This window comes from Heteronotia binoei, unplaced genomic scaffold (genome assembly GCF_032191835.1).
Source record: "Heteronotia binoei isolate CCM8104 ecotype False Entrance Well unplaced genomic scaffold, APGP_CSIRO_Hbin_v1 ptg001113l, whole genome shotgun sequence".
NCBI lineage: Eukaryota > Metazoa > Chordata > Lepidosauria > Squamata > Gekkonidae > Heteronotia > Heteronotia binoei.
In genome coordinates this window covers 33,330-47,200 of record NW_026800178.1, presented here as the reverse complement: position 1 = coordinate 47,200, position 13,871 = coordinate 33,330, and the positions used below count along the sequence as shown (strand labels likewise).

At 53.5% G+C, this 13,871-nt stretch overlaps 1 protein-coding gene across 1 annotated transcript in view; it reads left to right on the top strand.

The window, feature by feature from the left end:
- LOC132590903 (collagen alpha-1(V) chain-like) overlaps positions 1 to 13,871 on the top strand; it is a gene marked incomplete at both ends in the record, with an annotated part of 136,449 nt that overhangs the window by 91,185 nt on the left and 31,393 nt on the right. Inside the window, 11 exon segments of the mRNA XM_060263828.1 lie at positions 373 to 417; positions 533 to 586; positions 669 to 722; positions 3,351 to 3,404; positions 3,609 to 3,716; positions 3,970 to 4,059; positions 7,807 to 7,860; positions 11,173 to 11,280; positions 12,037 to 12,144; positions 12,247 to 12,300; positions 12,419 to 12,472. Of these exon segments, the coding sequence (XP_060119811.1) occupies positions 373 to 417; positions 533 to 586; positions 669 to 722; positions 3,351 to 3,404; positions 3,609 to 3,716; positions 3,970 to 4,059; positions 7,807 to 7,860; positions 11,173 to 11,280; positions 12,037 to 12,144; positions 12,247 to 12,300; positions 12,419 to 12,472 (783 nt within the window).

Sequence of the window (13,871 nt, the reverse complement as noted above, 5' to 3'; positions counted from 1 at the left end):
GGGACGGGGCATGGCCTGTGCCATTCAGTGTGTGAAAAAGTGACAGCCGGAGCAGCTGCAGCCGGCCTCAGAGGCCCAATGCAAAAACTGCCGGGCATTTGTAATGCAAGTGAGCCTTCTGGCTCACGCCCGTGTAACATTTACAGGAAAATGCTTTTCTCCCACGTAACCACGGGCTGGTCCTAAGGCTGGGGGTGGGGCAAATGGAGGTTTAAGCCTCACGTGGAAATGGCACGCGTGCGCTTATATGCGCCCATGAACACGCAAGCCACGCAGGAGGTGCAGGATAAAGGCTCTGCGGGCACAACCGTTCCCACCTGCGCGCCCCTCTGAGATCTCCCTTCCCCTCTTCCTTGTCGTCTCTCCACGCAGGGCACCTCCGGCAGTGAAGGACCGGCAGGACCTCCCGGCGAGCGGGTGAGTGAGCCCCCCGGACCACCTCAGCCTGGCACAACTGGCGCTCCATGCCACAGGGCGGCGGGACTCACAAGACCCTCCCTTCCTTCCTCACGGGCTGCTCTTTCTCCTTCAGGGGCTGCCGGGACCGCAAGGGCCAAACGGGTTCCCTGGACCGAAAGGACCGCCGGTGAGTCAGCAGCCCCCCTCTGCCCTTCTCCCCCACTCCCCCTTCCTGGCCCCCTGACGCCTTTCCTACCCTCTGTCCACAGGGCCCCCCCGGAAAGGACGGGTTGCCAGGCCACCCTGGACAGCGTGGAGAAGTTGTAAGTCCCCCTCTGGATGGGTTTCTCTTGCCCCGTTTCTCTTGCTGCTGCTGCTACTACTTAATGCTTCTGGTTGCTTCTAGGTTGTTCCGCCCCCGCTACTCTCTTCCGCTTCCTTCTACTCTGCTTGTACTCCTTATTTCCACGCTACCAGGTAATGATTTATCTCCGATCTTTATATTTTCACCTTTCGATATAGTCGCCCGGCCGCCTTCTGGAAAGGCGGCCTAGAAATGTTCTACGGAAAATGAGTTCTTGAAGTACTCAGAGGTTACTCTCTGCTTAAGCCTTTTTGTGTTTCCTTTGCAGTAACATTAGCCCCTCCTTGAGGGTTAAAATTCTAACCACCTGCCACTAACTCGTCAAACGTGCAATGCATTTTTGGTTTCTCTCCTGCGCATTGTTACTCCAGCGTTACTCCGGATTTACTCCTGGGTTACACACTAGTCATAGAAACGGTTTTGCAGACATGTCATAGAAACGGTTTTGCAGACACTTCTGTTGACCCTAGTCTTCAGTTATTTCCCCCTTTGGCCGCCTCTTCGCTTGGAGGTCAGCTCAAGACCTGGTCCCCGAAAGGGGGTCCCATTTTGGAACATGGAGGCTGGGCTTATGCGGTCACCTTTAGGATCCCTGCAGCTATTCAGCGCAACTGAGGTTAGTTCGGCAACTTGTGGGAGGAGCAGCCAGTCTGTGGCCTGGGGTCTTCCGGTGGATCTCCAACCCACCTTCTGCTCACCCACGGACTAATAACGTTCATCTCTTTCCCCGCATAACCCCACGAACCATCCTCCGTTGTTTGCCTTGCCAACTCGCGTTCAAAGGTAGACTGCTGATGAATATGGAGGTGCCACTCCCAGTCCTGCTGCTAGATTTCTGTGCCAGAAGCCAAAACTATCCCCACAGCCTAAAATGCTGATCCGGATCAGACCCTCCCCAGCCCAGCATCCCGGCGGCCTCTCAGAAGGCACCGAACGGCGCCTCAGGCGATCAGCCCTTCTGTACTGCAGCCGTGGGCACTTTGCGCTTGTTCGGGGAAGGGGGGTTACTCTTTCTTCTCTGCATGCCTTCTCTGGAGCCGGAAGCAAACTCACCAACACCTCCCCCCTAAATTCACAGGATCCACGTTGCTGCCAGATGGCCATCCTGCCTCTGTTTAAAAACCTAGAATCATAGAATTGCCAAAACGAAGTGTCCGATCTGAGCCTAGCGAAACGTTTAGAGTTGCCCAGTCCAATTCAAAAAATATCTGGGGACTTTGGGTGAGCCGCGAGACTTTGGGGGGGTGGAGCCAGGAGCAAGGGTGTGGCAAGCACCATTGAACTCCAAAGGGGGTTCTGGCTATCCCATTTCAAGCAACCGCACACCTTTCAAACGCCTTCCCTCCACTGGAAATAATGAAGGGCAGCTTCTTTGGGGGCTCCTAGAATTGGATCCCCTGATCCAATCCTTTTGAAACTTGGAGAGTATTTTGGGGAGAGGCACTGGATGGTGTGCTGAAAAATTGGTGCCTCTGTCTCAAAAAACAGCCCCCCCTCCCAGATACCCGCAGATCAATTCTCCATTATACCCTGTGGGAATCAATCTCCATAGGGAACAATCGAGTGTCCAACAGAAACTCACCAACACCTCCCCCTAAATTCACAGGATCCACGTTGCTGCCAGACGGCCATCTAGGCTCTGTTTAAAATCCTAGAATCCTAGAGTTGGAAGGGACCTCTAAGGTCATTTAGTCCAACCCCCTGCACAAGGCAGGAAACTCACAAACACCTCTCCCTAAATCCACAGGGTCCACATTGCTGCCAGATAGCCATCTAGCCTCTGTTTAAAAACCTAGAATCACAGAATCCTAGAGTTGGAAGGGACCTCCAGGGTCATCTAGTCCAACCCCCTTCACAACACAGGGAACTCACCAACACCTCCCCCTAAATTCACTGGATCCACATCGCTGCCATACAGCCATCTAGCCTCTGTTTAAAAACCTAGAATCATAGAATCCTAGAGTTGGAAGGGACCTTCAGGGTCATCTAGTCCAACCCCCTGCACAATGCAGGGAACTCACCAACACCTCCCCCTAAATTCACAGGATCCTCATTGCTGTCAGATGGCCATCTAGCCTCTGTTGAAAAACCTCCAAGGAAGGAGAGCCCACCACCTCTCGAGGAGGAAGCCTGTTCCACTGAGTAATTGCTCTAACGGTCAGGAATCATAGAGTTGGAAGGGACCTCCAGGATCATCCAGTCCAACCCCCTGCACAAGGCAGGAAACTCACCAACACCTCCCCCTAAATTCACAGGATCCTCATTGCTGCCAAACGGCCATATAGCCTCTGTTTAAAAACCTAGAATCCTAGAGTTGGAAGGGACCTCTAAGGTCATCTAGTCCAACCCCTGCACAATGCAGGGAACTCACCAACACCTCCCCCTAAATTCACAGGATCCATATTGCTGCCATACAGCCATCTAGCCTCTGTTTTAAAACCTAGAATAATAGAATCCTAGAGTTGAAAGGGACCTCCGGGGTCATCTAGTCCAACCCCCTGCACAATGCAGGGAACTCACTAACACCTCCCCCTAAAGCCTGTGCAAGAACACAGACACACAAGCCCTCTTTCTCTCCCGTCCACAGGGCTTCCAAGGCAAGACGGGCACCACTGGGCCTCCCGGAGTGGTGGGACCTCAGGTAAGGAGCGGCTGGTCTCGTTGCCCCCTTCCCCTTGCAGATCCGGGGCACGGGCCTCCCGATGCTGAGGGAACTGCCTGGCTCTTAGGGCGGGCACGGAAGGTGGGAGCGGGTAGAGGGAGCTTGCCCAGGCCGGTTTGGGGATCAAGACCAGCTTCGCAATCCTGAGACCTGTGGCAGCCATCTTCCTCCTTCCTCTGACAGGGAGCTGCAGGAGAAACGGGACAGATGGGGGAGCGAGGGCACCCCGGACCACCCGGACCCCCCGGAGAGCAAGGCCTGCCTGGACCGTCTGGCAAAGAAGGCACAAAGGTCAGGAGCCTTTCGATTCGGGTGTCGTCCCTCGGGGGCTGCGGGAAGGAGGGGGGTGGTCCACGGGGAGGAGGGGACGCCTCCACATGGAAGGATTTGAAGCAGGAAGAGTTTCTCTGTGCTCGCCCTGCAGAAGTGAATCGAGGCCTGCAATTGCCTTCCCTTGAAGGGGGGTGTTGGGGGCCAGAGTCGTCTTTGTGCTTGTGGGCTGTGCGTGTTTGCGGGACAGCCAGATATTGTGTCTGTGTTTCAGGGGGATCCCGGCCCTCCTGGGGGCTTAGGAAAAGACGGCCCAGCGGGACTGCGAGGTTTCCCTGGAGAACGCGGCCTTCCTGGGACTCCCGTATGTATCTTCCTCTCTTTCCAGGGGGATGTGTAGTTTCCGGAAACGTGGAGGCATGAATGGTTCACCTTCCAGTCTGAGAGCCAGTTTAGCACAGCGGTTAAGTGTGTGGAATCTTATCTGGGAGAACCCGGTTTGATTGCTGGGCTCAATGCCTGCTGGGTACTGAGTCATGGCATGTCAAGCTAACCTGATCTCTTTTTTAAGAAAGTGACTACCTTGCTGGATCAGGGGAATGCTGTAGATGTCATTTATCTTGATTTCAGTAAGGCTTTTGATAAGAAGAATTCAGATTTATAACCCACCCTTCTCTATGAATCAGAGTCTCAGAGCAGCTTACAATCTCCTATATCTTCTACCCCCGCAACAGACACCCTGTGAGGTGGGTGAGGCTGAGAGGGCTCTCACAGCAGCTGCCTTTCAAGGACAACTCCTGCGATAGCTATGGCTGACCCAAGGCCATTCCAGCAGCTGTAAGTGGAAGAGTGGGGAATCAAACCCGGTTCTCCCAGATAAGAGAGCTATGGCTGACCCAAGGCCATTCCAGCAGCTGCAAGTGGAGGAGTGGGGAATCAAACCCGGTTCTCCCAGATATGAGAGCTATGGCTGACCCAAGGCCATTCCAGCAGCTGCAAGTGGAGGAGTGGGGAATCAAACCCGGTTCTCCCAGATAAGAGAGCTATGGCTGACCCAAGGCCATTCCAGCAGCTGCAAGTGGAGGAGTGGGGAATCCAACCCGGTTCTCCCAGATAAGAGAGCTATGGCTGACCCAAGGCCATTCCAGCAGCTGCAAGTGGAGGAGTGGGGAATAGAACCCGGTTCTCCCAGATAAGAGTCCGCACACTTAACCACTACACCAAACTGGCTCCACATACTATCCCTGTTAAAGGAAGGAGGAAGAAGGTTCCACATACTATCCTTGTTGACAAGTTGGTATGTGGTTTGGATCCTGTTACTGTTAGGTGGATCTGTAACTGGCTGATACATCGCACCCAAAGAGTGCTTGTGAATGGTTCCTCATCCTCTTGGAGAGGAGTGACAAGTGGAGTGCCTCAAGGATCTGTCCTGGGACCTGTTTTGTTCAACAACTTTATAAACGATTTGGATGAAGGAATAGAGGGAATGCTTATTAAATTTGCCGATGATACGAAATTGGGAGGGGTTGCAGATACAGTAGAAGACAGAAACAGGATACAGGATGACCTTGACAGGCTGGAAAACTGGGCTAAAACCAACAAAACAAATTTGAACAGGGATAAATGTAAAGTTCTGCAATTCGGTAGGAAAAATCCAATGCATGGTGTGGAGAAACGCCATTTTAGTCAGTGGTGGTGCTTCATTTGGCAGGGGTCAGTAAATCCCTCAGCAAGCGTTGTAGCCTTCCCCTCACTCCCCCCCTCCCTTCCAGAGCCAAACCAACAACGCTAGGGGGAAAATCTCCTAGAGAGGCAGGAAGTGCTGTTGTTCCTTGCATGTGTTAGGCAGGAAGAGGAGGCAGATTTGAACTGGGGCTCAAGCGAGCATGTGGTGAGCAATGGAGGCTCCTGCCGGGGAGGCCCCCAGGCAGGCAGACTAAGTAAGTAATTCTCAAGACAGGACAAGTTTAGATCAGGGCCAGCAGGACGTGTTTATAAACACCTTTCCTTTGTCATGCTGTTTGCGGTGCTGTGCTGTGCTGTGCTACTTTTTTAGATGCAACTGTTTTTGTTTTGTTTTTCTTTTCCTATCTGTTTCTCTTTTAAATAAATGTTTTTTCTGTTTTAAATACTGGCAGTCAATCTCTGTACCACCTAGATCCCCAGACCGCTTTAGACCACGCTGTGTTGAGAAGGGGGCCCCGGGGAAGGGGGAAGGCATGCAGTTGGATAAGGTGCCAATCCTCCAGGGGTGCCCCAAAGAAGCGCTGAGGTCTCTGTGAAACCCAAGTGCAGGGTGGCAGAGGACCTTGAGGCCTGGCCTCACAGCTGGAGAGGGGGGTTGGGAGTCCTGTTCCTCTCAATCTGAACCCCTAGCCTGAGCAGGTGATGGCAGCGAGCCCAAGGGGCAGGAGGAGAAATAGCTCCCTCCAGGAGTTGGCGACTCAATAGGGAGCTGACGGGACCGGGTCTGAAGGCAGAATCGGGCCGGTTCCGCCACACATGGTGATAGGATGGAGAAGTCTTGTGTTAGCAGGAGTCTGTGCGAAAAGGATCTAGGGGTCTTAGTGGATCATACGCTGAGCATGAGTCAACAGTGTGATGCGGTGGCTAAAAAGGCAAATGCAATTTTGGGCTGTATCAACAGAAGTCTAGCGTCCAGATCATGTGATGTGATGGTATCGCTTTACTCTGGTCTGGTAAGACCTCACTTGGAGTCTTGTGTTCATTTTGGGGCACCACATATTAAGAAGGATCTAGACAAGCTGGAAGGGGTCCAGAGGAGGGTGACAAAGATGGTGAGGGGTCTGGAGACCAAGTCCTATGAGGAAAGGCTGAAGGAGCTGGGGATGTTTAGCCTGGAGAGGAGGCGGCTGAGAGGTGATAGGATCACCATCTTCAAGGACTTGAAGGGCTGTCATATAGAGGAGGGTTTGGAATTGTTTTCTGTGGCCCCGGAAGGTGGGACCAGACCCAGTGGGTTGAAATTAAACCAAAAGAGCTCAACATTAGGAAGAACTTCCTGAACGTTAGAGCGGTTCCTCAGTGGAACAGGCTTCCTCGGGAGGCGGTGGGCTCTCTTTCCTTGGAGGTTTTTAAACAGAGGCTAGATGGCCATCTGACAGTGATAAAGATCCTGTGAATTTGCGGGGGAGGTGTTTGTGAGTTTCCTGCATTGTGCAGGGGGTTGGACCAGATGACCCTGGAGGTCCCTTCCAACTCTATGATTCTATTGGTAATCTGGTGTACTCAGGGCACGTTTGACCTCCCCCCCACACACACACACATTTTATACCTCCTGTTTCACCTTGCCACCACCTTCCACCCTGATATCAGTCTGCCTGCTAACAAAATCAGGGCAAAGGCAGTCCCACAGAAAGAAGAGGGGCTCTTGTGGTATCTCAGCTCTAGAGGAAGTCCCATCCTCCAGATAAAATGACAGATATGCCAGCCAATAAATCCAGCATCGGCTGGGGCTGCCCTCCCCAAGTTCCTCTTGGCATTGGATGAAGGGGGTATGTTGTTGGGAAGGGCGGGATATAAATCATAAAATAAATAAAAATAAATAAATAAATATGTTTCTTGGAGACGTCACAGCCGAGTTCCACCTCAAATAAATATGTTTCTTGGAGACCTGTGCACAGCCGAGTTCCACCTCAAACTGACTTCGCAGAGCCCAGCTTTGGGCAAAAGAGGTTCGAGGTCTGGGCTGGATGCAACCAAGGCACTTCTGGGTTGGTTCTGCCGCTTTAAAGGTGTTGTCTCTGCCTTCATGGCATTGCTGTCCCTCAGGAGAGGACTAGCTTTCTCACAAGGCTCGTCCCGACGCCCCACCGTTTTCCACTGTTGCGTCTGCTCCCGAGTAGCGGCGTCACTGGGAAATCGCTTTGGGCATCTGCTACGGGAGTGTTCTCTCGTGCGTGTCTCGGGGTCGGAGGAAAGGAGGAGAAAGTCGCTCGGGAACGAAAACCATCCAAAGCAACGAGAACATCCAGCGAAGAGGGTGGTTCTGTCTGGGGTGGCTCCGGCGGGGGTCCTCTTCGAGTCTCTCTTGGGAGCTGTGCCAGCCTGGCCAACAGGATTCTCTCTCTCTGTCTCTCTTTCTCCGCAGGGCGGAGGTGGTTTGAAAGGCAACGAGGGACCTCCCGGCCCCCCAGGACCTGCCGTGAGTACTTCTACCCCCTCCTGGCCTTGCGGTCCCCTCTGGCCCCAGCGATCCTCTATCTCAGCCTGCGCATGGCTATAGCTTTGCTCTCCCTGTGGCATTCCAGCTGAGATGCCCTCTTTCTGTCCTGGGGATGTGGCATGGGAGAGAAAAAAGGTTGAAGGAGCTGGGGATGTTTAGCCTGGAGAGGAGGCGGCTGAGAGGTGATAGGATCACCATCTTCGAGTTCTTGAAGGGCTGTCCTATAGAGGATGGGGTGGAATTGTTTTCCGTGACCCCGGAAGGCAGGACCAGAACCAATGGGTTGAAATTAAATCAAAAGAGTTTCTGGCTCAACATTAGGAAGAACTTCCTGACCGTTAGAGCAGTTCCTCAGTGGAATAGGCTTCCTCCTTGGGAGGTGGCGGGCTCTCCTTCCTTGGAGGTTTTTCAACAGAGGCTAGATGGTCATCTGACAGCAATGAGGATCCTGTGAATTTAGGGGGAGGTGTTTGTGAGTTTCCTGCATTGTGCAGGGGGTTGGACTAGATGACCCTAGAGGTCCCTTCCAACTCTAGGATTCTATTCTATGAATAGAGTTTCCGGCTCAACATTAGGAAGAACTTCTTGACCGTCAGAGCGATTCCTCAGTGGAACAGGCTTCCTCGGGAGGTGGGGGGTGCTCCTTACTTGGAGGCTGGATGGTCACCTGACAGCAATGAAGATCCTGTGAATTTAGGGGGAGGTATTTGTGAGTTTCCCGTATTGTGCAGGGGGTTGGACTAGATGACCCTGGAGGTCCCTTCCAACTCTAGGATTCCTGACTGTTAGAGTGGTTCCTCAGTGGAACAGCCTTCCTCCTTGGGAGGTAGTGGGCTCTTCTTCTTTAGAGGTTTTTAAACAGAAGCTAGATGGCCATCTGATAACAATGAGGATCCTGTGAGTTTAGAGGAGCTGGAATGGGTCCAGAGAAGGGCGACGAAGATGGTGAGGGGTCTGGAGACCAAGTCCTATGAAGAAAGGCTGAAGGAGCTGGGCATGTTTAGCCTGGAGAGCTAAGAGGTGACATGATCACCATCTTCAAGTACTTGGAAGGGCTGTCATCTAGAGGATGGTGCAGAATTGTTTTCTGTGGCCCTGGAAGGTCGGACCAGAACCAATGGGTTGAAATTAAATCAGAAGAGTTTCCGACTCAACATTAGGAAGAACTTCCTGACTGTTAGAGCGATTCCTCAGTGGAACAGGCTCCCTCGGGAGGTGGTGGGCTCTCCTTCCTGGGAGGTTTTTAAACAGAGTCTAGATGGCCATCTGACAGCAAGGAAGATCCTGTGAATTTAGTGGGGAGGTGTTTGTGAGTTTCCTGCATTCTGCAGGGGGTTGGACTAGATGACCCTGGGGGTCCCTTCCAACTCTAGGATTCATGACCAATAGAGCAGTTCCTCAGTGGAACAGGCTTCCTCCTTGGGAGCTGGTAAGCTCTCCTTCCTTGGAGGTTTTTCAACTGAGGCTAGAGGGCCATCTGAGAGCAATGAGGATCCTGTGAATTTAGGGGGAGGTGTCTGTGAGTTTCCTGCATTGTGCAGGGGGTTGGACTAGATGACCCTGGAGGTCCCTTCCAACTCTAGGATTCTGTAATTCTAAGGGAGAGGGGGAAATGCCCTCCTCTGTAGGCTGAGATCAAGAATGTCCTTGTGGGCGAACCCCCACCCCAAATCTTAGAGCAGCCAAGAGGGTTGTAAACAGGCCCAAGTGTTATTAGCCTGGCCTTTTGGCAGAGGCTTTTCAGCCAGACCATTCAAAAGTAAGAGAGTTCAGAGGTTCCCTGAGGGAATTGCCTTGTATGGAAATGACCAAAAAAAATATCACCATGTGGAAGCAGATGCCCCCTTCTCCACTTTCTGTTCATTGCCAGTGGCCAGCCAACATTTTGGTGAGAGCCTGCACCCCTTTTGAGCACTGCACTGCACTGTGGTATCGGATGGCACCTCTGAGGCAATTGGGAAGGTCAGTCTTCCACTGTTTTCTCCCCCGTGGCTGGTAGACTGCTTCTGGCCCTAGAGGCTCAGCCGTCGCAGCTGAAAGCCCGCACTAGACTCATTCTCCAAACATTTATTTAATAGCGGTTTGTATAAATCCAAGGAGCCCCGTGGCACAGAGTGGTAAAGCTGCAGTACTGCAGTCTGAGCTGTCTGCTTATGACCTGAGTTCGATCCCGGCGGAGGCTGGGTTCAGATAGGCGACTCAAGGTTGACACAGCCTTCCATCCTTCCGAGGTCGGTCAAAGGAGTCCCCAGCTTGCTTGGGGGGAAAGCGCAGAGGACTGGCAAACCACCCCGTAAAAAAGTCTGCCGTGAAAACGTTGTGAAAGCAACGTCACCCCAGAGTCGGAAACGACTGGTGCTTGCACAGGGGACCTTTCCTTCTTTTCCCCCCATGCTTAAGAGCCCCATGGCGCAGAGTGGTAAAGCTGTAGTCCTGCAGTCCTAAGCTCTGCTCATGACCTGAGTTCGATCCCCGGCGGAAGCTGGGTTTTCAGGTCGCTGGCTCGAGGTTGACTCAGCTTTCCATCCTTCCGAGGTCGGTCAAAGGAGTCCCCAGCTTCCTGGGGTGGGGTAAGTGTAGATAACTGGGGAAGTCAATGGCAAACAGTGCCGTGAAAACGTTGTGACGCAACGTCGCCCCAGTGTCGGAAATGACCTGTGCTTGCACAGGGGACTGCCTTGACCTTTTTACCTTTTTTTTGTGGCTCCAGTTGCCCTGTGCATTTTAAATTTTTCGTGCAACTGTTTTTGGTACAGGAATTCTTCTTGCAACTATTCTAAGTGATCCCTTCAAGGAGGGGCAGACAGCTGTTCCTGTTGGCAGTTGATGAGAGGACTTGAAATAATATGTTTAAATTAAAGGCGGGAAGGTACCAGCTGGATATTAGGAAAAACGTTTTTACAGTCAAAGTTGTTCAGCAGTGGAATCAACGCCCGAGAGAGGTGTCGTGCTCCGCCTCCCTAGCAGTCTTGAAGCAGCGGCTGGACAAACACTGATCCTCTAGCCTGATCTTGCTTGGAGTAGGGGGTTGGATTAGATGGCCTCTATGCCCCATTCCTACGCTATGATTCTCTCTATATATTCCCCTGATTCAGGCTTCCGGCCACTCGCTTTGCGTCCTTTGTTCGGCAAGAGCCTGCGCCACTTTTGAGCATTGCACTGCACTGTGGTATATCTGGTGGTAAATCTGAGGCGAGCGGGACAGAGTGATGCCGGCACGAACTCCTTTTCTCCTGAACTCAGCTTCCTCCGGGTCTTGACTCCGCAATACTCTTTTTTTCTCTCTTCCAGGGGTCTCCAGGAGAGAGAGGAACACCCGGGACCGGAGGCCCCATCGGTCCCCCAGGAAGGCCTGGGCCTCAAGGACCGCCTGGCCCTGCTGGGGAGAAGGGGGTGCCTGTAAGTAGCGCGTAGAACCAGGACGGGCGGAGAAGAGGACGGTTTAATTTAACTTAATTTTTAAGATTTATATCCCGCCCTATCCCGCAAGCGGGCTCAGGGCGGCTCACAACAGCAAAACAACAGAGTTAAAATAATACCATAAAAACAGACATTACGAAACAGGAGCGGCACAGCAAACACTCTTACAGACGTAGGCGCTAAACAGCACGAGGCTGATGGCTAACAGCATCTCATAACACCGTAAGGGAGAAATGTTGGGGGAAGTGACGACTTTCAGAGGATGCCTGCCGGATTAATTAAAAGTCTGGCAGAAGAGTCTTAAAAGACTCTTACAGGCCTTGTGGAACCTTGGTAAGTCCCGCAGGGCCTGGATCTCCAGCGGGAGCTCATTCCACCCGGTAGGGGCCTGGACCGAAAAGGCCCTGTCCCTTGTCAAAGCCATCTGGGCGTCCTCGCACCAGGGACTATGAGATGTTGAGCAGCGGACCTCAGAGCCTGAGGGGAGAGACGGACCAGTGTTCATATGTGTGATGTGGGCTGGTGTCTACAGACAAGGAGAACTGGGAACGAAAACAGAGTGTGGCGGGGTGGGGGGGGGAGGAGGAATGCCAGGACTTCTGTGAGCTTCGATCCAGGAGCTGTAGGCTTTTGGGCCCAACTGCGACGACTGAGATGAGGGACGGAGGACCTGAAGGCCTGCGTCTCCCTCCACACTCTGCGCCTCGGCCTCACTGCCCCTTTTCCTCCCCTCAGGGCGAGAAAGGTCCGCTCGGCCCCGCTGGCCGCGACGGAGTCCAGGGCCCTGTTGGGCTACCCGGCCCAGCAGGACCGCCGGGGGGGTCAGGTGAGGACGGCGACAAGGTAAGAGCCCCCCCCCTTCCCGCATGACTCTCAACCACCCACCCATCCCTCTGGCCTTTGGACAGGGCCTCCTCCTCACACGTTTCTCCTTCCTCCTCTCAGGGCGAAGTGGGCGATCCAGGGCAGAAGGGGGCCAAGGGCGGCAAAGGGGAGCACGTAAGTGTGGTCTGGCTGGGTTTGGAGGAGGGAGGGAGGGAGGAGAAGTGGGGGGCAGTTGTTGTTTCCACCTCCCCCCTCAGAGTCACTCACGACACCCTCTTTCTGTTCTCCGCAGGGGCCACCCGGCCCACCAGGCCCGTTGGGACCTGTCGGGCAACCAGGAGCTGCGGTAAGTACCCCTGCGGTGCGGGACGCCTCCGGTGCACTGACTGGTAGGTTTGGAATGTCAGGTGCCCGGGAGAATCATTCGGTCCAAAAGTCAGGGTTCTAGAAAATCGGGCAAGGCAGAGTCGGTGGTTGAGTGTCTGTCATCTGCGTTGTGTCCACACCTGACAGCCTCCCTTGGCTGGTTTTTAGAGCCATGTGGTTAAGGGTCGTGCTTGCAGGCAGAAACAATCCTGCGACTACACATCTTTGCTATAAGCAAGCAGCCAGCATTAGTCCAGGAGACGTGCACTTTGCTGTCTTGTCTGTAGCTCTGTTCTCAGCCATCGTCTGCGGCGCTCTAGGGGTGTGGGTGATACTGGAGGACTGGAAACAGCCAACTGAGGTTCGCCTGTTGAATCTGGGCTGGAGGGCATGGGAGGCTCTGCACCGGCTCTTGGTAGTGAATCCCGAACAGCCTGCAGCTCATCTTCCTGCTTGCCAGCTTCTGCTGACTCAGAGCTGGCTGCACAGGGCTCCCCTTCTCCTGGGAGAACCAGGTTTGATTCCCCACTCCTCCACTTGCTGCTGCTGGAATGACCTTGGGTCAGCCATCGCTATGGCAGGAGTTGTCCTTGAAAGGGCAGCTGCTGGGAGAGCCCTCTCAGCCCCACCCACCTCACAGGGTGTCTGTTGTGGGGGGAGAAGACATAGGAGATTGTAAGCCACTCTGAGTCTCTGATTCAGAGAAAAGGGTGGGATATAAATCTGCAGTTTTCTTCTTCTTCTTCTTGAAGAGTCCTTGCTATCACTGAGCCCTTGTGGACTCATGACATCTGGCTTCTCTCACGCCCCCTGTGTAGCCTGAGGGCACACAGATCCCCTCCTCTTAACCCTAAGGTGTAAGGGAGACGCCTCTTCACCCAACAGCAGGCAGCGTCGTTCTCACAGAGAGCAGTGTGGTTCCATAAGGCCTCCTTGTGTAGAGTGAGAGATTCTTCAGTCAGTTTGGTGTAGTGGTTAAGTGTGCGGACTTTTATCTGGGAGAACCGGGTTTGATTCCCCACTCCTTCACTTGCACCTGCAGGAATGACCTTGGGTCAGCCATAGCTCTGGCAGAGGTTGTCCTTGAAAGGGGAGCTGCTGTGAGAGCCCTCTCCAGCCCCACCCACCTCACAGGGTGTCTGTTGTGGGGGAGGAAGGGAAAGGAGATTGTAGGCCGTTCTGAGACTCTGTCCTTCAAAGGGCAGCTGCTGTGAGAGCCCTCTCAGCCCTCACAGGGTGTCTGTTGTGGGGGAGGAAGGGAAAGGAGATTATAAGCCACTCTGAGACTCTGTCCTTGAAAGGGCAGCTGCTGTGAGAGCCCTCTCAGCCCCACCCACCTCACAGGGTGTTCGTTGTGGGGGAGAGAGATAAAGGAGATT